This window comes from Triturus cristatus, chromosome 2_1, assembly GCF_964204655.1.
Source record: "Triturus cristatus chromosome 2_1, aTriCri1.1, whole genome shotgun sequence".
In the NCBI taxonomy this organism is placed as follows: Eukaryota; Metazoa; Chordata; class Amphibia; order Caudata; family Salamandridae; genus Triturus; species Triturus cristatus.
In genome coordinates, this window is record NC_140581.1 from 438,927,180 (window position 1) to 438,951,921 (window position 24,742).

The 24,742-nt window shown below is 42.8% G+C and overlaps 1 protein-coding gene across 2 annotated transcripts in view; it reads left to right on the forward strand.

Annotated features, from left to right (window-relative positions):
- The window catches only part of CENPH (centromere protein H), a 466,689-nt gene that overhangs the window by 222,389 nt on the left and 219,558 nt on the right, over positions 1-24,742 (forward strand). For both annotated transcript variants that reach the window (XM_085632190.1, XM_085632197.1), the window contains one exon: positions 9,702-9,758. In XM_085632190.1, the coding sequence (XP_085488316.1) occupies positions 9,702-9,758 (57 nt within the window). The remainder of the gene's footprint in view (positions 1-9,701; positions 9,759-24,742) is intronic.

Sequence of the window (24,742 nt, forward strand, 5' to 3'; positions counted from 1 at the left end):
CCTGAAACCATATTCACTCGACTCTCATCCCAACTCCGCCAGACATCACACAATCAAATTATCACTGCAATCTAACACATCACATCCTTATTCCTACTCACTCCACCATTCACTGCTGTGCCAGCTGCACCCTCACTCTCCGTCTGTCTCCGTCAATCTCGGTCGTCATCCGCTCTCAGTCCTTTGGGCTCTCATTCTCTGGGCTCTATGGGCTAACTTTTTCCTAAGCTTTTTCTGGATTCTCCCCTCATTTCAAGAGGAAACCATCCGACAGTGCTACCAACTGATAGGGCCAGATTCCCTTTTCTAGATTTACTCGGGAACTCCTGGGCAATAGACTGTTGGTTCCTGCTTAGAAGTGTAGAGGGGAGAAATATCTTACCAATTAGATTTCACAGTTCAAATAAACCATGACTCCGAAGAATCACAGACTCCAGGTTCTAAGTTTAGTTAATTTATTACAAAGCCAATAATAACTGGACATACAGACATCACAAGATGAGAGAGTAGAAATGCATTGGAAATAATACAAAGCAAAACCTACGTGCAAAATTTAGTCTATAAAATGTACAAAGGGTTACTAATTCAAGCATCAAGACGCAGAATATCACTGCGCCGACGTCAAGAGTTTTCGTCATTGGTAGCTCGTAAGTAAAAAGCATTAGTCTGTCCCTATACTACCGCTAACGTGACATCCCTACTTAGCATTGTTCCCCAGGCAAGATCAATGAAAGGTGTCAGCCCGTGAAGACTTCCTAAGAAGTATACTCACCCTAAATGGTTAACTAAATTCCCCCGGGGTACTGTCCCTAATTCCAACACCAAAATCTCAAGACACACCCGAGTTACATCAGGTGATCACGCCATTCAGCTGGACACCTCCTCATAGATAACTTTCCACTCTGCTTGATCTTTCCAGGCGCTGGCTCGATTACCTTGATTCCCATGCCTTTTCCAGTGAGAAAGAACGCAGTCCCACTTTATCAGCACCTTTCGTTCAAATATATCCTCTCCTCCCTAAGCCTTAACTCCTAAAACAATATGGTTATTCTAACAAGGCCGCGTTTCTCCACCTGCAACAGAAACGTGAGAAAGGAAAAATTCTACTTGCAGATGAACACTGCTACCATTTCAATTCGAGAACCAGGGAAATACACATGAGGCCTACAGAAAATCGGCTAACATGAGAATCAATGTGGGCTTTGTTGAACCCAATTATGCAGGACTATTATTACTGTGCACGGTTAGATCAGTACATTACATGTTAAAAGATCAGATTCCGATTCGTCACTATTAAATGAACATTAATCTTTTTCCATCTTATGCATGGTTACAATGTTAATTTCTCCACGTTATGAAAAATGACTCTACTCTTTACTTTACACGTTATTACATTGCACATTCTAATAACCACATATCTGAAAGAAACAGTTAGTTATAGATTCCTTACCTTAGAATAGCCCCAGGCGTCAGACTGGATCCGAAAAGATTTTTCGTCAGCAGTACCCCTGCGCGTCGTAAGGTGGTGTCAGTCGACTCCATGTCTGTCATTGGCGCTGTGGTCGCTGGGATGACGTCGCGGAAGTTACTTAGATGCCGCCCTCATGTGCTGACATCAGTCCTTTCTATTTTTTCCGCGCCATCAAGCGAAGATCCGGAGAGAGCTGTACCTTCAGTCGTTTTTTGACTGACTTTTTTTGTGACTTTTGTCGACTTCTTTTCGAGTCCATATCGACTGCTGGTGCACAAGGGATGCCCGGTTTCAAGGCCTGCAGTTCCTGTATCTGACGGATGTCGGTGATGGATACGCACCGCGTGTGCCTCTACTGCCTGGAGCGCGACCATGACCCCCAAGTCGTGCTCCGACTGTCGAACCATGGCCCTGAAATCTTTGCGGGAGCGGTCCCGAAAGCTCCTCGAGGCTCGGCAGTCAGCTCTGTGTCGTGCGAGTGCCCAGTTGCAAAGGAGGTCACGGAGCCATCATCACTCCTCGTCGAAGTCTTTGCACTCGGGGTATAGTAAGTCAAAACACAAAAAGAAGTCGACTTCCCCTCGCTAGTCGGCCGACGCGACACAGGGTGCTGGTGGTGCCCCTCCCGCGGCTCCGCGATGCTTGCCATCTTTGGGCAGCCCTACTCCTATGTGCGCCTTTGGCCCCTAGGCCTTCGACGCCAGCTCGACCCCCAGCCGGCGTCGATGTGAATACGGAGCCGGATCTGGCGCCGATGGGTAGTTTTGTGCCTGCATTCCACCTTGGCCATTTTCAGGCAGTTTGGCAGCCAGAGGAGGGCAAGGAAGACTGAGAGGGGTCTGAGGACCCTCTCACTGCTCAGTTGGAATACGATCCGGACTGGACAGAGGAACTGGGGAATGCCAGTGGTCTAGACACTTCACCAGACCTTGGCATGTTGTCTCTTCCTACCGTGGCTTTGGAGGAGGGAGCGTCTTACGCAGTGGTGTTGCGTAGGGCGGCCGAGGCCCTACTCCTCGAGCTACCTACTGTGGCAGGTGCTTCAGCCAGCAGCAAGCTCTTCTGAGCCCCTGCTGCCGTTCAATGAAGCCCTCACTGACATCCTTTTGGGCACCTGGCCCAGGCCCATCACAGGGGCTCCTGTGGAGAGGATGGTTGCCAGACGCCACCTCCCGGTCCCGGGCGACCACACTTTCCTCTCCCAACACCCCACCCCTGAGAGCTTGGTAGTCCAAGCCTCAACGTCCCAGAGCGCATTTCCTACCTCACCACGAGACAGGGAATCCAAGGAGCTGGATCAGTATGGGAAGAAGTTGTTTTCTTCATCCAGGTTAGGGCTGCGGTCGGTGAACACTGCATGTCTCTTGGACCGTTATTCCCACTCTGTGTGGGATACGGTGGCGCAAGTGCTGCCTCAGTGTCCGGAGGAGGCCCGGGCCGTGCTCTCCAGTGCTGTCGCCGAGGGGAGAGACGCAGCAAAGTTCGCCATCCGCTGTGGACAGGACAGGACACTGCCGACTCACTGCAAAGGACCATTTCAACGTCGGTGGTGCTTCATCGTCACGCCTGGTTGAGAACGACTGGCTTTTCTGGGATGTCCAGAACACCTTGATGGACATGCCTTTTGATGGCCATCGCCTGTTATGCGACAAGGCAGACAGTGAGCTAGAGCGCTTCAAGGACTCTCGGGCTACGGCCAAGTCCTTGGACCTCTCCACCACACTCCCTGCACGGTCTGCTTTTCACCCCTTTCGTGGCTACGGAAGGGGTGCCCCACCACATTCCCTTCAGAGCCACAGGCCAGCGCAACCTGTTCCACCTCAGCGCGGGATGTGGTAACCACCAACGTGGTTCTGGGGCAAGCGGGCGGGCCAGTTGACCAACCTCCACCCCCCTCTGCAGAAGCTTGCAAGCCATTCTAGCCTGACCTTTCAGGCCCATCAAACGCCAGTGGGTGGCGGGATTCGCCATCACCCCCCCCACTGCCGCACCATTACGTCGGACAGGTGGGTTTTGCAGATAGTCCGAGCCATGCCACCCCAGTACCATCGCATGTCGGTGGATCATCTGGTCCTTCTCCAACAGGAAGTTGCGTCTCTTGGCCAAGGGAGCCATCGAGCGCGTTCCAGCCCCAGAAGTAGGTCGTGGTTGTTATTCCCACTACTTTCTGGTTCCCAAGAAGGACAAGGCCCTGCGTCCTATCTTGGATCTCAGGGACGCCAACCGCTTCCTTCGGAAGGAAAAGTTCAAAATGTTGACTGTGGCTCAGGTCTTGTCTACCCTTGACCCTGGAGACTGGATGGTAGTGTTGGACTTGCAGGACGCTTATTTTCGCATCCCCGTCCTGCCGGCCCAACGGCATTACCTGTGGTTTACGGTAGGCCACGAGCACTTTCAGTTTACCGTGCTCCCCCTTGGCCTTACCAGAGCCCCTCGGGTGTTCACGAAAGTGATGGCGGTGGTCACAGCTCATCTGCGCAGATCAGGGGTTCCAGTCTTCCCCTCTCTTGATGACTGGTTGTTGAAGGCGGGTTCGCTCCAGGCAGTCGTCTCTCACCTCTAAACTACGGCTGACCTCCTGCATTTGCTGGAGTTCTCCATCAACATGCCTAAGTCGCACCTGACCCCCTCTCAGGAGCTCCTCTTCATCGGAGCGGTTCTGGACACGAGTCCGGTATATTCGGGCTATGATTCTGATCTTTCAGCCTCTATCCCGGGTTTCAGTCAGGATGTCTGAGGCTGCTGGGCCTCATGGCCTCCTGCATCCTGCTGGTCGATCATGCCAGGTGGCATATGACGGCTCTGCAGGGGGACCTGTAGTTCCATTGGGCACAGCATCAGGGGAATCTGTCCGAATGTGTCCAGATCTCAGAGGGCAGTGCACGACAATTGCAGTGATGGCTCACGAACCAGGATTGGGTCAACAGCAGATCTCTCTCCCTTCCCCAACCAGACCACAGTGGTGACACTCATCTTTTCTGGGATGGGGCGGACACATGGGAGAGGTGGAGATCAAAGGCCTCTGGACTCCGGCGGAGTCTGAGCTTCACATCAACCTTCTGGAGCTCCGGGCGATCTATCTTGCACTAAAGGCATTCCTTTCCTCTGTTCGGGGAAGAGTAGTGCAGATGTTCACGGACAACACCACCGCCATGTGGTACTGCAACAAACAAGGTGAGGTGGGGTCGTGGACCCTATGTCAGGAGGCCCTGTGCCTCTGGACATGGTTGGAACATCAGGGCATATCCTTGGTGGTTCAACACCTGGCAGGTTCACTGAATGCCAGGGCGGACGAATTCAGCCGCAGGTGCATGATGGATCACAAATGGCGTCTTCACTCGGAGGTGGTGCAAGGTCTCTTTCTGCTGTGGGGAGAGCCTGGATTAGATCTATTCGCTGCCGAAGAGAACGCGCAATGTCAGCAGTTCTGCGTGTTGGAATTTCTAAGGCAGCACTTGCTAGGCAACGCTTTTCGACGTGAGTGGAGTTGCAGTCTTCTATACACCTTTCTGCCTATATCACTTCTGCCCAGAGTGCTGAAGAAGATCAAGCGCGACCGGGCTCAAGTCATTCTTGTGGCTCCGGATTGGGCACAAAGAGTCTGGTATCCCAAGCTGCTCAACATGGCCTTCGATCCTCCGGTCTGACTGCCTCTTCGGGAGGATCTTCTGTCGCAGCAGTGGGGGACGGTCCTCCACCCGAACCTGTCCAGCCTCCACCTCCTTGCGTGGAGATTGAGCGGTTGCAGTTGACGTCGTTTGACTTGCCTCCCAAAGTTTGTCTACTCTACTAAGACGGTATCCGCCTGCAGATGGAGCAAATTTGTGGCTATCTTACTGCCTTTTCAGCCTTCCTCAGGCTCCCTGATCAGCCTTCTCTTTTCAAGTCCCCTGTTGTAAATAGATTTCTTAAGGGCATTACTCATCGGTTTCCTCCTGTTCCCTTCGTAATGCCTCCGTGGGACATGAACTTGGTATTAACCTATCTTATGTGCACTCCCTTTGAGCCGCTACATAACTGTCCTCTCAGACTCTTAACTCTCAAAACTGCTTTTCTGGTGGCCATCACCTCTGCACGCAGGGTGAGCGAGCTACGGGCTCTATCTCAAAGCCTCACTTTCTGGCTGTTTATCCGGACAAGGTCATCCTCAGAACTCGGCCTTCCTTTCTTCCAAAGGTGGTCACTTCTTTTCACATTGGCCAAACCATCACTTTGCCCACCTTCTTTCCGCCTCCCCATCCTTCAAAAGAAGAAGAGCGGCTCCACTGTCTGGATCCAAAACGTGCACTCTCCTTCTATTTGGATCGCACCAAACAATTTCGGGTGTACAACCAGCTCTTTGTTGGTTACGTGGGCGCTGAGATAGGGTGGGCCGTGCACAAACGGACCATCTCCAGGTGGGTCGTTCTGTCCATTAAAGCCTGTTGCTCTTTGGCTAAGAAGGAGCCTCCAGTCGGGCTGCGTGCCCATTCTACCTGGGCAACGGTAGCTACTACTGCTTTGGGACGGGGATTCCCCTTGAATGACATCTGTCAGGCAGCTACGTGGGCATCGCTGCACACGTTTACGAGACACTACTGCCTGGACAGCCAAGTCCGGAGAGACTGCCTCTTTGGCCGTTCTGTTCTCCAGGACTTTCTGGTGTGAACTTGGTTCGCAGACCCACCTCCGGGGTTGGTATTGCTGGGGTATCTATTCTAAGGTAAGGAATCTAGAACTGTTTCTTTCAGATGAACAAGTTACTTACCTTCGGTAACGATATATCTGTAAGAAACATAGGTTAGTTATAGATTCCTTACAAGCCCACCCAACCTCCCTGTTCTGCGAACTGATTTCTAGGGTTAAGGACATCCTTTCAGGGCCCTAGTTTTGTGCACCAGTGGTCAGTGTCTTGCATGGCTCTGCGTTACGGGCGTGGAAAGTCGTCTACAGAACTGATGTCAGCGTGTGGGGCAGTAAATTCCACGACGTCATCCCGGCGACCATGACACCAACTACGGATGTGGAGTCGACCGACGCGCAGTGGGTTCTACTGACGAAAAAACTTTCCGGATCCAATCTGACGCCTGGGGGATATTCTAAGGTAAGGATTCTATAACTAACCTATGTTTCTTACAAATATATCGTTACCAAAGGTAAGTAACTTGTTCGTTAATATTACAATGGAATATATGCAGGTGCAACCTACTGATGGTTATAATGCACCCCATATAATGTTGAAGCACCACCGCGCTCTATCAAGCTCATATATGAAAAAGACCAGCAACCGTGAGTTTTATTATTAGTATGCCTTTTGAAGATATAGGAGAGCTGCCAACATTCACTAAGCATTGTGTGGATTGTCATGCAAGACGAGAACAGAAAGTCGTAGGGCAGAAAGTATTACAGCATCAACTGTAACGGTGTTACTCTTAGTCCTGGCTCTTTTCCATTTTCATTGTGTGGTGTGGGGCGGATCTCTGTCACCAAATTTCCGGAGCGGAAAGTACTCTGTCTTTATTTAAAGGTCTTTTTTTGGAGAACCTTGAAAAGCCCACTCTTTTTCCAAACAATACATCTGAAGGTGAATAACAGCAATCACTGTCTTTCTGGCTGACTGCTCCCAGGGTGGGTAACAACCCACTCGACCAGAGGCACAGTAGTAACATAGTTCTATATTCTGAGGCTTGTAGACATTGGCAGTGCGGAAACCTAGGACATCTGCCACACCTTTATAAAATGCTATTGCCTACAGGCAGATGTTTCAAGAGAGGCAATGGTGGTGCAGGCAGTTGTTTATAATCTTCTTTAATGTGGTCAGCCCTTCCTGTTCCCACTTGCCTCTGAATTATTGTGCTAATGTACTTCTTGCTACTCTGATTTGGGGATGTGAATCTACGAAGGATCCAGTGCTAGCGAAGAAACATTTTACTTATTTCTATTTCCTTTCACCACTATGTTTTTAAAGGCTAAAATGTGGTGGTCCCAGGAAGTATAGCTTACATTCCCCTCGTTGTGTGCAGTTTCAGTCTTTTTCAGTGATGTTATGTAGATTTTCATGCTTTCCATTCATCCTAATGTTATTGTTGTTCTTTAAAATGTACTGTGGGGTTTCAAGCTTGACAGTGGGGAATGATTCAACATGTATATCTATGAATAATTCTAACGCTGGAGAACTGCTGCTCTACGTAAGTAACTGGTTTAAACCTGCACTGATTTTTCAGACACAGATGATTCTGCTCAATATAGAAAAGAGTTTTACTCAACACGGTCATATTTATTGCAATACAAACAGTAACTAAATGTACAGAATGTTGATCCCTCAAAAACATTGATACTTATGCAAGTAAAACTGTTGACATCATAAAGACAAAATGTATTTTCTTAACTTTTCATTCATCAGTTTATCTGTCACCATCAGTGTTTCCGGAAGTGCACCCATCCATGCCTTCGTATGTCCATACTTGCTGCTTATGATTGGTTTGTGTGTAAATGTATGTTTGTTACAAATGTTGCTTGTGTGCCTCTATATACCACTCATGTGCATGACTACCGCAATTCTTCTAATTATGATTTCATCTTGAATGAAATTTTAAGCCTTATCCAGTCTGGGTTATGAATGATTGCACTGCTTATTTTCACATACCCGGCTTGTCTTATCATTGCTTTCCTGCATGTGGCCTCATTAACTTCTTATACAGTAGTTTCCCATGGTGATCAGATTTGCATTTTGATGATAAAATCAGATCAATATTTATACATCACAAAAAACCAAGGGCAGCATAATACTGAAATACTGCGTAAACATACATTATTCAAAAAGATGGGTATTTAGCAGGATAAACTGTTGAAAATGTCTGAGATCATCCGGAAGCAAGTTCTAGTCCAGCTTCTTTCTACTGCACTTTGGAGGTATCAAAAGCTTTTTCCAACAGATCTTAAGGCTCGTTTGGGCTGGTTGTAGGAAACTATATTTTAAGTAAGCCATGTGCACTCATGTATAAAGACTTAAGCAATCATGTGAGCATTATGGGTGCTCCTAGTGGCCACTTGCAACTTAAATAGGAGGTGTGCATAGTAATGGGAAGAGTAAATACTATTCTAATTTCCGGGTTCTACAGCCCATGCAGCTTTCTAACATTTGATTTTGAGGCATCAGCCAGCAGCACATTACCATAATCAAATTTTGAGTATATCAATGTTATAGTTTTCAAATAAAATTTGGAGTATTTACTGCATAGTTTTCCTCCAACAGCTCATTGCTGGTTTTCTTCTGGAGTTGAACAACATACTTAGTACCAGATGATCGGACTAACATGACATCCATTGTCATCTGTTCATCAGACAACACTCCTAATATATTTACCCTGTCCTATATCTCATTTTCATGTTCCTACCAAGAAAAGGCGATATAGTGCCATGCCATTTCTCAGATAGTGATCAGTGCAAAATAACAGAAAATTGTGGCATTTGAGGGTAGACCGTTCTTATCTGTTCACTTTTGCCTCAGCAACTCTAGCTACTTTCAATGTGTCTGTGTTATAGTCATTTGATAGGCAGCACATAACCTTTGTTGCATCATAATAATGAACAATAACCAATAAATTGTGCAAATGCTGAACATAGATCTTGAGATAGAGATAGATAAGAGCCCTGAGGGACACCTCGGGTGACTGGCAAGGTACTGATTCATTCCACCTCTAACCTTCCAATCCGATAAAAATGAGTCGAGGCAACTTAGAACCCCAACTAGTCTCTTCTGCCACTTGGGCTGGTATAGAGTGCCAAAGGCTACGAAAAGGTCCTGTAACATAGAGTGCTGAGTCCTCAGAAACTTCAATGCAGAAGATGGCGAACTGAACACTCCTTATACGCTAATATCTTTTCAGCAATGGAAGTTCTATCTAGAACTGCTTTTGCCAAAGAGGCCTTAATCCTTTATATTAGGTCCAGTATTTTGAGATTTGCAACCACCTTCTCTCTTCCATGTTTTTTCCCTTTTCTATTAATACTGCATTAGTAGCACACAAATGATTTATCTATTTGTTTGTATGTGTGATTTCCTATTAGAGGTTCGTCCTATAGATGTAGCAATCTTAGGGCTAGTTAACAACATACATTTTGATGAATGCAGACTATTGTAGCAGAATAGTAATGACATTTGATATGATGGACCACATTCTATCTAAAAATGCACCGTTTCAGCCATTAACATTTACTTTATCTTGTTTTTGCTTTTCCATATCTACAGGATTCAATTGGGACACTCTCTCAGGACAAACTTGGAAGAATGCGGAGACGACTCTGAGTAAGTTTGGATTTTTTTTTGTCCATTTCTCTTTTGGGTATAAAAATAGATTATTTATCTTAAGTGAATTATCCATTCATGGCTCTAGCAGTCAAAACCAGTCATGAATTAGATGAAGTGCCTTTAAACCTAAATAGATCTATGTAAGAAATGCAATTTTTTGGGGTGGATGACTTTCCAACTCAAGGAATAATCACAAACCTTATCAGGGTGAACTCTTAAAGTCACTAAATTAACCTGAACCACAGCCCCTAGAAGCTGGAGTACAGAGCAGACAGGCTTTACTTGGGGCAATGTGTAAGGTATTCATGCACTACCAAAACAGTAATAAAGTCAAAATGCAAAACAATAAAAATCCTACAACGTATTAGACAAATAGACAAAATTTAATAAGCAAACTGGCACAAATCCACTGAGGGTAACCAGAGGTATACATTTTCAAAGTTCTAAATAGATACCCCGCCAAAAAGCATAAAGTGCCAATGATAGTCAATGGTCGCCGTAGACCTGGCCTAGGTGCAATGTGAGACTGACCACAATATAGTGTGGGTCAGATACACCAACCAGGTTTGATCTAGTCAAAGATTTTACCTTCTGAATTAGGGCCTGATTAAGAGTGTGGGGTTGTGTGTCAAGCTATCCTGGCGGATGAGGGCTGAAAGCTCGAAACCGGTCCTAGGATGCTTGTTTCTAGTCCAGGGAGAACCTGGCTTGGCAGTTCGGGCTTGACTGTTCCCATGATGCACAGGGTCAAGACTGATTTGCATATGGCTAGGTTTAAACTGGAATGGCATGGTGAGCAAAAAACGATGGATTTAGGCCCAGATCTCTGTACTGGGGGGTATGTATGACATTGTTCTGCATTCTATCCATCAACTGTTGTTTTTGCAGTTGTGTATTTACGCCGTCATGGTGATGGAGTAAAATACTCCATCGCCCTGACAGTGTACCCATTCTCCACATTTAGAGATGTCTGCTGGCTTTGCTGACATCTCCAGTCATTGACAGGAACCACCTTTATCGCAGTTCCTATTAATGTGTTAAAGTTAAAGTTTGACGGACGGATGTTACACATTTTTGCTTTTTTTAAAACAACATTCCAAATCATGATTTTGTTAAAAAAAAATAATAATAATTACGTCCACCTTGTGCTACCTGTTTGTAGGTGCACCAACGGAACTGTAACAAAAGTGGAAGGTCAAGCACCATTTTATTTGCTTGTACAGCATGGTGCGGCTGATTAAAACGAATCTGGCAACTTCCTTGCGTCTAGACACTTTTTCCCCCAGTTTGGAAATGCTAATGCACACTGCATGGAATACACTCTCAGTGCTGTGGTTACATGTCGCAGCATAGTTGCTGTGCCTTTATGGTATTTAGATACATTAAAATGCTTGAACACATCACAGCAGACATTGCATGCATGCAATATATTTGGGTGCTCAACATTTTACATGGCATAAAATAAGGCCTTACTGCGGAGTTGTGGTGGCCTCTTTGTCCTACTGGGGCAACACCAATCCCAGCTGCTGCAGATCCTGCACTTCTGCCCACAACCACAGGAACATATGATCTTTCCATCTTTCCACACCTCTCATTTCCAGCAGCTACTTGTCCTGTGGGCTTTGTTCTTATGGAAGTCTCACAGAGACTCTAGTACAATATATATATGGTGTAAATGGCCCTGCTTAGTGCAATGACTTTTCTATGTAACTGTCTGGATCCTAATTATTGGAATGCTTATGTTCTTAAAATGACACCACTTTAACATCTTCACAGATGCAGATCCTGAAGCCAGAAAAATACCAATAGTCAATAGGCTGTCCGATCAGTCAACACTGCGTGCTCCAATATGGGGAAAATATCTACATGGCAACTCCAAACTTTGATCTGTCTGTGAATGCTCTTGAGGCTATTGAACTATGGCAATTAACTCTACCGCATGCCCTCTTCAAAATATCTTTAAACAAGCAAATAAAGACGATCTCATGTTTTTTTTAACAACTTTATTTAATAGGTTTTATTTTCCAACTGTCGGTTGTACACATGTTTGCTATACAATCATCCATAATCTTTTTCTTGAAACATGCAGATCTCCAGTGATACATCATTCAAGTACATTTAAACATAGCAAAAGGAAATAGATGATATACAAATCATGTTAACGAAGAGACAGTCTCATGGTTAAGGGACAAGAGAGACTTTAGTAACAGAAGCCATGCATGGACAGTCATTGACTCTTATAAACAACTCCGCCCGCAATCAACTTAACTGTTTTAATGTGGTTCTTCATTAAAAGCAAGTTCCTTCATGTGCGTTTCGGCTTGTGCCAAACTTAACGACTGCCTGCCAAAATGGTCAAGGAAACCTTTGTGTTCTAAATGCAGGCTTTACAATTGCAAAGTCTGACTCACATCGTATCAAGTTGTCCAAAGCTGCTGACTGAATGTGAGGCTTTGTTGCACAACCTTTTTAATCAGAACAACATCAGAACTTGCTATCATGCCTTACTCTTCTCTCTAAAGATTTATCATAAAAGTCGATAGGCTGCTATCAGATAAAGGCATAGAGGCTTGTCCAGATGAAAAGAGAGTGGAGGAGGACTCAGCCGACTTTGAGGACGATCCGCCCTGGCACGTAAGAAACTGTGCCCTTCTGGACATCCCAATGCCTGTTTTCCACACCCAGACAGGAGTCCGAGGTCAGGCAACGGAAAGTGGGACTTCCTGATGTAACACCATTACTGTGGCTGAGAGGAAGTGGGAGGTTACACCAGAGGTACACGGTCCCTTTAAAAATGCTGCAACACCAGATTATGGCGGGCACGCCAAACTGAGTGAGGAAGGCACGAGTGTAGAACTGGCAACTGGGAGGATATCTTATCGTCTCAAGAGGAACAAGGTGGGGGGGGGGGGATTCGAAGCTTGTCGACCCACACAGGATGCCATGTGAAAGCAGGACAGCATGACAATGCCAATCCAAGGGGCGTAGGATTGCGAGGGCGAGGCCAATTGGACGAAGAGTCGACTGAGCCAGGAGGCCTAGTTCCACGCTGTGCCCTGCCACACTCCTTGAGGAGCGTGGCTTCACAAGGTGCAGAGCCGTATCCTGGGGAGAGATACAGGAGGCCGGACAATTAGCCAGCCATTTACTAAACTAAGGGGCCGATTCCGATCCGGGTCGGAAGGGCACCGAACGCGATCCGACTGGAAAAACTACGAGCCGTACGTGTGTTTTCCGGCCGACTCGTACAGCTGTACGAGCGAGCAAGTACAATGCAAGCTACATGAAATTTACCGACGAGTCGTTTCCGGGTCCGAACCACTCTGTACGTCTCGGTCGTAAGCTAACCGTGGCGTGCAATGGATGCGATTCACGACCAAGCCAGTACTATGCACTCGTCTGACGGCCTGTGCAAGCCGGAGTGTCCGGCTTGCAAATTGTCCGGGTGGTTGCGTTTGGGGGTCCGCGTCGGACCCCCTGTCACCCGCAGCCCTACGACTCGGACACAGGGTGAGACCCATGGGTCTCCCCAACACAGGCATGTACGGTGCGGATGGCACAGACGCGTACCCACTGTAGGGGGCGCACTTGTCCGCGACGTACACATTCAGTCAATGGGAGCCCATGTACGCATCCTACGACCGGCTCCCATTGACTTCTATGAGAGTCCGACCGAACCGAGTCCGGCAGCATACGGTTGGGTTGGACTGCAGGACACCGGCTCGGTCGGAGAACACTCCGGATCCGGTTCGGTCGGAGTGCTTTCTGACCCGGATCGGAATCGGCCCCTCAGTTGTATGTTGTAGGCTATCTGTGTTGTTTTAGGTCATTTCTGAGAAGAGAAGCTTGCGGTTGGAAGATGCGTCGCACCGGTTAAGTTAAGGTTAATTTAATTACTTTTAGGCTTAATTTAGGTGTAGGGCAAAAGTAGTTGTGTAGTCTATAGTTTATGTAATGTTTGTATTTTTTGTTTTATTTGAGGTCTCGTTTATAGGTTTGCGTATACGAAATGCGGTTAGTGCGTTGATAGGTAGGTGTTAGGGTATATTCTATATGTTTAATAATGTTTAGAGTATGGTGTTATTAATATGTTTATGTGTGTTTTTTTAATGATTTTATTGTATATTTGTGCGGGAGGGATTGTGATGTTTTTTCCACTGGTTTTTGTCGTTTGGAAGATGCTGTTGGGAGATGTTTACTTTTTTTTTTTAAGGAACTGTGTATTAGTTTCTAGTAAACTAATAATTATTTTACAGTTCCTTTATTTTTCGGGTTTTCTTGGAGCATTTCTTTTTTAATTACATTTTTCAGGTTTTTAATTGATTCAAGTCTATGGATATGTTGCCAGTGGATTATATTTTACACAGTTGTATTTTTACTTTTTATTTGCGTCTTTTAACCAAGTTTTGGGATTTTTACACGTTTGGATTTATTAATGGCAGTTTGGATTCAATTCTTCAGCAACAAAAAGTAAGTTATTTTAAATTACTTACAATGGGAGGGAAATGTAGATTTTGAAATTATTATTTTTAAATATATAAAATATATTTATCAATTATTTTTTTTTTAAAGTTAAAATCGACATAATATTTATATTTTAGATGTTTGCAAAGCTGTTTATTTAAGAATTCATTTCACAATTAAAATTTTGCTATGTTTTTGTATTATTGTTTTAAAGTAGGGATTTAGCTATTGTTTCTGGATATTCTAGCCCTTTAGTGTTTAGGTAGAGTCTTACTTTGTATTGTACGTGCTAGAACAATGTTTTAGTTTGTTTAGTTAGTTTTGGACCTGGTTGTGTTACAGACTGTTCACACCTTGGTTGTTGGTAGCTTTGTTCTTTTTGGATTGATTGTAGTAATTTATGTAAGGTTGGTTGGGTTTGGCCTGTTGTGGCTTGGAAAGCATTATGCCATCCTTCCACAGTGTTATTAGTTTATGCTTCTTTGTTTAGGTATTGTTATATACATTCCACCATGGAATGTGATATATGGACAGTCTCCTATGTCCAGATCTGACCAGCCTTCCCACCCAGGTATCCTCGAAATAGTTGAGATGGGGACTTAGTTTATGTTTGTTTGTTTGGTAGTAGGGGCTTTCTATTATTAGATTGTAGTGTTCTGCTACATCAGTTATTGGGACGTATGCTAGTGCAATTAGCTTTTTAATTTCATATGCAAAATTGCTATTAGTTGCATATTCTACGCTAAGTGTAGATTTTTGAAGGTGTCTCCATATGCATTGATTAAAGTGGTAATAGCAACCTTGTATTGCTGCGTGAGGGTAGTTTTTCAGGATGGCTTGTATCATTGACTGTTCAAAGTCTATGATACTGTTTTGGGGATAGTAATTATTAGTTTCTTGCTTTACTTTTGTTAATAGTTCTACATAGGTAGTGGTTTGTTTGTTTGGTAACAGGGCATATATAAAGGGGATGTTGATATTGTGATACAGTCCATGGATTTTGTATGATTGGTAAAAATGGTTTGGGACATATTTTAAATGCTCCATCCATCACCCATGTGCCACAATTTTGTAGTTTAAGTAGGTTTGTGGGAGTTGCATATATTATAATCCTTTTGTCATTCTATTTATTGTCATAAAGTAGAAATTGCTCTTCATTATGTGTTACAGTAAGTTCAGGTGGTATTTGAATTTGACTGAAAGTTTTGGGGGTTGGTGAGGTGGTAGCAGTTGATTGTTTGGCTCTAGCTATTAGCCTTTTTAACATAGATACAGAGGGTAATTGGCCTGTCACATGTTCTGGAACTATGAGGAGTACGTCTTTTAGTATTTCAGTACTAGGTTTTTGAGAGCTAGTGCTAGCTTCTTTCATAGTGTTTAAAGCGTCTCTCACTTCTATTTCAGCTATGTTAGGGTGTGGTTATGTTCCTTAACATTTAATACAGTAGTTTATTTGGTTGTAGCCCTCCCATAACATGCATTTGAATAATATTTGCAGCATTTCCAATTATTTTGTTGCCTGTCTGTTTTTCTTGGGTGTAGACATATCCCATATAGCATAATAAAAAATGTCCTTTCTGGGAAGTTATGAATTTTGCACCTTCAGTGATTCTGATGTTTTAAATGCTATGCCAAATGTATATAAACAATATTAAATGTATAGTAATTGTTTTATTGTAATACAGATTTTTATATACCAAATTATACTTACATGCTTGAATATGTTGACCTTTTTTTGACGCTGGGGTGTTTCTGTTGGTGCTTGGCTTTAGTGTTTCTTTTTAATTCCTGCAGAAAAAAATATAGAATTTTAATAAATGTGTTTAACAGCATTTTCAGTATTTTGGGGTTTGTGTGTTTGGTGGGCGTTTTGGGTTGGGTTTTTTAGTCGTTTTAAAAGTTTAATTTAGATTTATACTTTTTGGCAAGGTGGTTTTTTGGTGATGTTTGTAGTTAGTTGAGTGTCTTTTGGAGTTTCTGTTGAGAAGATATAATTTTAAAAAAAAATACATTAATTATTGTAAAAAGTGCTCTACGATTATTTTATATAGTTATAACATTAAATAGATATTTTACTTACTTTGTGAAGTTGAAATCAGAGCTTTCAATGAGGAAGTCAAATGTTGCAGAAGCAATCCGCAGAGATTCCCCTTATTCTTCTTTTTGTTGTTGAAGCATAAAATGTTGTTACATTTTCTTTAGTGTCTATAGTGTTTGTTTAATTGTGCTTTCAATCTTATTGGGTTATTTAAGTTGTAGGTGTTTTTTATTGGTTGTTACTGTTTTCAATTAATTTGGCAGTTGTTTCCTTATATGGGAAATGCTACATGTTCAGTTCAACATTTTTTATTCTTACCTTATTTAAAAGTAGAAGAGTATATTATTTGTAGTTTATATTGCATTTTATGTATAATAAAAATTATTTATTTTATATATTGCGTTTGTAAGGAGTAATTTACTGAATTTAATTATGTTAAATGTATTTTTTTAAATTATTATTTAACTTTAATTTTATTTATTTCATATGTTGTGTTTGTGATAATGTTTACTTTTTTTAATGTATATTGTGTTATTTTTAGGGTGTCAATATTTTTGTTTTTGGCAATAATTGTGTGGTCTATATTTTTGTTATCGAAATTTGTGTCATTTTGTATGTTTATTTAATGTTTTCGATATTAGTTTTGACGATATTTTTGTGTCGATATTAGTGTATTTTGTAAATAAGTATAGTATATCGATATTTATGTTATCGATATTTGTGTCGATAATTTTGTAGGTCGATATTATGAGTGTTGATGTTATGTCAGTGATTCGGTTACAGAAAGTGTTCTACGTGCATTGTGCAAGAGGTAATCAAGTGTCTCAATCTTTAAAGTGCTTGTGCTTTATTTTGTGTAGTTTTGAGTCTGATGGCTGTATCCAAATAATACTTTTGGTTTGTAGTGCTAATGATCTGTTTTACATTGCAGGCTTGCTTCATAGTTGTCATTAAGCCCTCTAATGGGTCTTGGATTTGCTATTTTGCTTGATCCTTTGATGATGGCAATTGCCCTGCCCATGTGTGTGCTTCATTGGGTGATCGTTCCGCCAGTTTGCAGTATGGTGGATAGGTATCTGATTGTTATTCTTATCCTTTAGTTGGTGTGATAATTGCTAAGAAACTATTTCAATTTTCATGTCTCCGATCATAAACCTGATTTTCTGAATTTTAGTGCCAATAACCTAGTTTGTTCATTTATGTTATCCAGTGGGCCAATGTGCATTGCAGAATTTAACCATGTCTTGCTCCGTATTCTCTGTTCATGGTTATAAGCAATCAACTTTGAATTGATTCCAGTGTTTATTCCAACAGCACTGTTGGTTCTTTTCGTGATTGAGTTGTAGGATATAATCTTTTCCCAATTGTCTCTGTTTTCATGATGTGTTTATTCATTTCAATGTCCATTTGAGATGTGTGTTTTTTCCATAGATTATTGTATTTTTTGTTTTCCTAGGTCTTATATTTACAGCTTCAGGGGTGTGGAATTTAATACAATGTCTACTTGTCCCTGGGGAAGGTTGCTTCATAAATCTACTTGTCCTGTAACAAAATCCACTTGTTCATTTGGTGACATGTAGTGCGGCGACAAATTTTGGCAGCAAACTCATTATGTGAGAGCTCTGATATAGCATTTCTGATTATGCTAGGGCTCATACCATAGTAGTGTTTGAATATTTGCAATCCCCTTATGTTGCCACATTTCCGCAGATCGACATACTTGGGCTGAATGTAGTGGTAAGCAATAGTTCCAGGGTTAGAATGCCCTATTGAGTCTGTGCAAACCTACTAACTTGCATGTTTTAAGGGTTTTCAACAACGCTTCTCTAATCTTTTCTCATACTGAGAAATGTTGGCAATTTGCTCCTGACAATGGCAGACGTAAACTTTCTTTCAGAGTTGGGAAAAAAGTGGTTGGAGGGAAAGTGAACTTGCAAACACTCAGATTTTCGCATGAGTAAATCTACACATGCATGTTTGCGCATGCTAAAATGCAGTTCACATATATTTTCTAGGAGTACCTTTTATTGTTCTAGGTCTGTAAATTCTTGGGAATTCTCGAAAGCCGTATAGCTTCACTTAATGCAAGGACATATACCATGGGTGCACTTTTGAGACTTTCTTTAATAATTGGGCCCCTAATTTGGTCTGGCGTTGACCGTGAACTTTTGAGTTTATTTAAATTCTATTTCTTCTCTCCTTCCTCTCTCTCGCTCTCTCTCTCTCTTCCCCCCACCCCTCTTCTCATCCCCCCCACACTGTGAGTGACAGCGTTCTGCTCTTTTACAAGGAACATATCGGCACACAGCATAGTTTTGTTCAGTGCCAGTAACTACTGTGGCAGTGTGTGCTTTTTAAGTCCAAAAACAACTTTTGCTAATATTTGTTATAATGGTGAGGGCCCAGCAGCTACCACACAAATACGTTTTTACAAAAACTATGCCAAAACAAGTCACACATTGACAAAATTAAAAAGCTGGCCACCAATTTCCGACCTATGCCTGTTTATTTTTGTTTCCCATAATCGTATTGAAACTGGTTACACAGATTTTCCATTATGAATATTTTTGAGAAATACTAGCATGCATCAACACGTTACTAACTGATACTGCAAAGTAATGGTTCCTAAACTTTTACAGTGGTTTTGCTAAATGTTTCTTTTTCCTGCTTTCATTTGTTTTATGAGCATTTTATTTTGAAAGCAAAGAATCCTCAATCTTGCTTATAAGCTTCTGCACATATTTGCATCATATCAGAGAGCATTCTGGAGCATTACACATAGCCTCATATTGCTAACCTGTAAAAACATGTGTACACTTTTTTATACTGGAACCACTGTCAGTAGTGCAGTCAGAGCTTACAAGATATCCTTAGAGCGCTCACCCTAATAATAAAGGCTTTCAATTAGTGAACCATAAATCCAAGTTTGAACAGCATTAACATATGGACAAAAATATTACCTTAACTGCAGACAGTGCCCTTCCCTGATCCATAATGTGGTACAGCAACCTGGCAGCCAAAGGGTTTGGGCTGCAGAGGGTTGGGGCCTACTTGTCCCAAGGACAAAATACACATGAAAACTTACTGCCCTTGACCCCAAGCAATATGTCCTGGCTGTCTGGCTATAGGAATTCCACATCCTTGCAGCTTCCTCATTCTAGTTGATAAGTCTTTCTCAGTTTCAGGGATGGTTCTTGTACAGCTTTGTTGTATCTGTCATTCAGAGACATTTCTTATTTGATTGCTGTGTTATAAGTGTCGTCCAGATTGAAATCTTTCGGAGTCAGAGTTCATAGTTATGATATGTACCTAGATTCTCTGGTGTAAGAGTTTTTCTCTGTTTCCCCCTCTTTCAGATGGAACTATTTGATCAATGGCATAACAGCGGAGATCTTCCCATTTGCTGCCATGTTGTAACTCCATGTGTTTTGCCACTGCATTACTGCGATCTTTGTTTTGGGTGGCACGGATATATTCGATAGTCCTCTTTTTAATTTCACAGGTGGTATTTCCCACATACTTTATTTTGCGGGGACATTCAATCACGTAAACTACATATTTGCTTTTTCACATGATGTGTTGCGTTATTGCCAATGTGTGACCCTTTTCCAGGATTAAATATTTTTGATTTTCTGCTTTTTTGCAGGCTTTGCAATAATTGCATTTCCAGAAGCCTGGGAAATGTATCCATGTCTTCTTGTTGCTTTTTCTCAAGTGACTGTGTACTAATCAGTCTTTTAAGTTTCTGGCCTGTGTGTATGTTATATTGGGATGATCTCCTGATACTTCTGCCACAGTTGAGTCTAGTTTCAGTAGTTTAGTCAATATGTGACATAGTTTATTCGATTCTGCAGAATATGTTGTTATTATTCTTATCTGATTTGATTCATTTTGTTTTTCTTTTTTTTAATGCAAATTTTGTGTTCCCTCCTTATTTCCGGCTCTCTTCAACCCTGATTTTATTACATTTTATTATATTTTTGGGATATTTGCGTATTTTGAAACGTTCACAAATTGGCTGACTGTGTTTTTCAAATTCAGTGTTTAATGAACAATTCCTTTTTATTCTTAAGAATTTCCTGTATGGGATACTCCATTTAAAGCTTTTCTTTATGGAAGCTCTATGCCTGTAAAACCTCATTAGTAGCTGTACCTTTCTGTGCAAAGTTGTCTGAAGCATATTATTGTGGATGTAAATCTGAGTGTCTAGGAAGGTTACACTTGTTGTGCTGATGTCATATGTGAATTGAAGTTTGGCTTGGTTGTTAAGTATCTCAAAGTATGCTTCAAATTCTTCATTGGTGCCGTCCAGTATAAAAAAAAGATTGTCAAAGAAGCGTAGCCACATGTTTTTTCAGAAAATTTATCATTTTTGGGGATCCTGGTGCTCTGCTGCTTACACCACCCCATTGTAAGGTTGTCCTAATTCGGCAAAAATTAAAAGCCCACAGCACTACCTATGATTTGCTTAACTATTACTTAAAAATATTATTGTACAAGCACATCTCCATCATTTTCATGAGCATCCGATTAAGATAATAAAAATCGATGTTCCTTTGTTCCAAAATGTATTCACTTGCATGGAGACCTATCTCATGTTCAATGCTTGCATAAAGCTAAACCATATCCATTGTGATGAGTTCATACATTTGTAGCAAGGGTATTCCAGTTGTGTCTCTGAGATATGAATTCAAATCTTTCACTAGTTGTGGCAAAATATTATCTAAGTAGTTAGAAACCGGTTCTAATATGAGCCTCTTGCTGACACATCGGTCTTCCCATGGGATATTGTCTGATTTTATGGATTTCAGGCAAAAAATATATTGTTGGTGTGATCGGATGATCTGTTTGATATATGTATTCTTCCTCATCGATCAATTCCATTTTTAGACATTTATTGAGATTTGTTGTTAGTGTTTCTTTTATCTCCTTGGTGGGGTTGTTGGGCAGACAACTGTAACAAGCTTATCCATAAATTGTCGATTTGCTTCACTGATATCTGATTTGTTGAGTATGCTCGAATTGTATTTTATTTCTATAGTTTCATTATTTTGTTGCTGTTGAAGAGCTGCCTTCTCTTGCTGTTTTAAGTTGTTCTTCAAGCATGTATTCTCCATTTTGTATAAAACTTGAATTACGGCGTCATGGAAAATATCCATTTTAGTCCTTGGTGGTAAATTGGGATAGAAAAATGATTTTGTTTTTTTCCACGTAACCCAGCTCCCATTGGCAGTATTTCATCTTCAATTTCACATGGTTCTTAGGTCATAGTGTCATCTTCCAAGGTCATGAGGGCTAAGAGGGTGGATGCCTTTTTCACCATTAGATTACAACCATACTTCACTTTTGAGGGTTCTTCTCATTCCGTTGTTTTTTCAGAGAAGATTTTGGCCAGTTTGATCTTTCGAATATATTTGTAAAGATCGATTATTGTTTCTGCAATGTCCAGATGTGTTGTAGGACCAAAATGTAATCCTTTCTTCAAAAGCATAATATCTTCCTGAGTGGTCATTTGAGTGCACAGATTGATTGTTACGTTCCTGAGTCTCTTCTCGTCTCAATTCTTTTCTTGTTTCACACTCCCCCTTGTCTGGATTCCCACTCTTTCTTGATCCCTTTCCCATCGTACCTCTCCTTGTCTTTCTCCTCCAATGTTTCCTCGTCTACGTCCTCTCCCTCTTCTCCTTGTTGGTGTTTTTTTTATGTCCCACTGTTGTTGTATGACAGGCGCATATTGGTTAAAAAATTTTTTTTTTGCTGTTGGTGAATGGGGTGGCGCCCACTTCTTCACTGTAGTCTGTCTCTGTTAGGGATTCACCGCTCGATGGCTCTCTTGTTGTGAGGTCTAGTTGATCTTTAGGTCGAGGGACCGTCCGGTCTGCCGAAGGCAGAACCGGAAGTCCGGAGATTTAATGATTCTTAGAGTAGCTATTTAGCCCGCCTCTCTTTTTGCTTCTCCTCTATTGGCTGGCTTCCTAAACGGAGGCCAGCCATTGGAGGACAGAGCCGTCCCTCCAAATAGGCTCCGTCTTTTTCAGATTCGGGGGCGTGTTCCCTGCTCTTCTTTCCACTTTTTAGCCACGCCCCCGAATCTGAAAAACCGCCGCTGCGCTTCTCCGAGGCATTTCTGCTTCGCCTCGGAGAAAGGCAGTGGTGTGCTTGTTTGTACCTGTCTTGTTAGGTTTGATGGAGGCAGTGGGCTCTCTCTGCATAAACACGCTTGGGCGCTTTCCACCATTTTTTATCACAATGGCAATGATTACACTATGTTGACAGGCAGTGTTCCTGTGGGTTGAAGCATGAGTCGTTGTTGACAATGTGTCAATACGAGTTTTATTCACGGGCCAGGCATCTTCAGTGGCGAGTTTACTGACAGCGGATGATTTATGACCCATGGTCTTCAGGCCCTGACTACATTTTTTCCCAAATCGTGGCCTGGTCAGCATATCTGCCGTGTTCGCGAATTTCAATCTGCGCAGGTGCAACGCTCACTCACTGCGTCAACAGGGGCTGCGCCTTGATGCTGTGCATACACAGAGGGAAGCTGGACATCCATTTTAATCCAGAACTCCCTGTGCCAGCAGCCCCGACCTGGCTCCGTGACTCTTAAACCTGGAGTACCTGTTTTCGAGTTGTGACCTCTCCAGTGCGGGCACTAACCCGCAGAGCTGCCGATTGTGCTATTCGTTGCAAGAATCGTAGCACGACGTACTTGCGTTGCTGGGCACCTTTCAAAGAGCATCGTGAGAGGGCCCGTCATACTGTATGCAGGGCTACTGGAATCATGCGGCTGGGGAGCACCAAAGCATGCAACAAGGTTGACTAAATTATGTGGAAAGAAAAGTCAAATTATGCGGCATAACGCGCCACACTTTTTGATATAATTAGGTCATCATTTTATGATTTTTAACATATGGTGATACTCTATTCAAATATTTCACATCATTAGTATCAGTTGAACGACCAAATATAGAAATAAGCAGCTGAAAGATGACCATTTCACAGCAATTGATGAATTGTGTGGCAATTGCGGCAAATCCATAATTGGGCGAAAAAAGCTACGGCTAAAGAATCACACAGTTCCAGTGGCCCTGGCTATATTAAAGGGTACATAGGCGCCGAAAGGAGCTAGACCTGCCTCTTAATAAATCTTGTGATCTATAGCGCAGCTCCGTAACGGTAGTGAGTGTGTATATAGGCAGCAGAAAACACAGCTCGGAAATATACGGCGGCAGTCAACGCTCCATGTTCCTGACGCACTGTCTGCAGCTCATGCGCTAACTCATTGAATTAAAGGGAAAAGGCAATTACGGTCTGGGCGCAATGTGGGGTACAAATTGTGTAGTTGGTAAATACCAATTGCGTGGGTTTCAGGGATCTCGGAATGGTTGGAAGCAAATAAATTGCACACGGTTTCGGTTCCAAACTTGCTTGTTGCTGTACTATCGATTTAGGTTTGAACTGTGCACAACTTCATGATATGGCAACGTATGCTCTTACCACAATCACGGGGTTGTATGTCCGAATTCCGCTATCAAATTGAGAAGACTGTTGACTGCACAAGTATCACAACCTGAGGGGTTTCCTTTTCCGAAAGCCAAGCCCAACTGTTTAAATTAAAAATTAACCCACTTAAAAAAAAATGCTCGCCAAGTCTTGCGAGGTGATAAAATTAAATTGGAAAGTGCCATGCTTTGCTCCTCACTTTTCGTATTCTGCTGGACTTTACTCTGGTCAGGGGACTGAAAGAACTCCCAAGAGGGGGGGGAGGGGGAGACAGAGAAGAGAGAGAGAAGAGAGAGAGAGAGACAACGAACTATATATATTAATATATACACACTCTGTATATATATAAATACATATAGTTCGTTGGCTTCTAATGCTTGAAAATACAGCCTACAGATGATGTAAGGTTGCCTATGGTTCCTTACGATGCTTTAAAAGTGTACTCCCATGACCTCCTTTTTTAGGTCGAGGACGTCCGGTCTGCCGAAAGGCAGAACCGGAAGTCGGAGATTTAATGACTTGGAGAAGAGGGGCTTGAACCCGCCCCTCTTCTCCCCTGTTCTCCATTGGCTGGCCTCTTGAATGCTGGCCAGCCATTGGAGAAGAGGTAAGTCATTCAAATCTGGCCCCGTCCTTTTCGGTTCGGGGGGCGTGTTTTTTGCAAGAAGTCTCAAGGAGGAGACAACAGCAAAACACGCCCCCGAATCCGAAAAGGACGCTGCGTTTCTCCGAGGCATTTCTGCTCTGCCTCGGAGAAAGGCGGTGGTGTCTTCTGGTGCCCTCGGCTTGTCTAATGAAATCCGCCGAGTGGGAGATTGTGTTGTAACTTAATGTAAACCACTCTCCTTGGTTTGGAATAGAAGATTCCCGGCTCATCAAAGACTATTTCTCATTTTGGTCGTATGGCCACACCTCTGGTTCTCCCTTCTGCACGACTATACACTTCCAGTACCCCAATTCTGAGTTCCAGGGT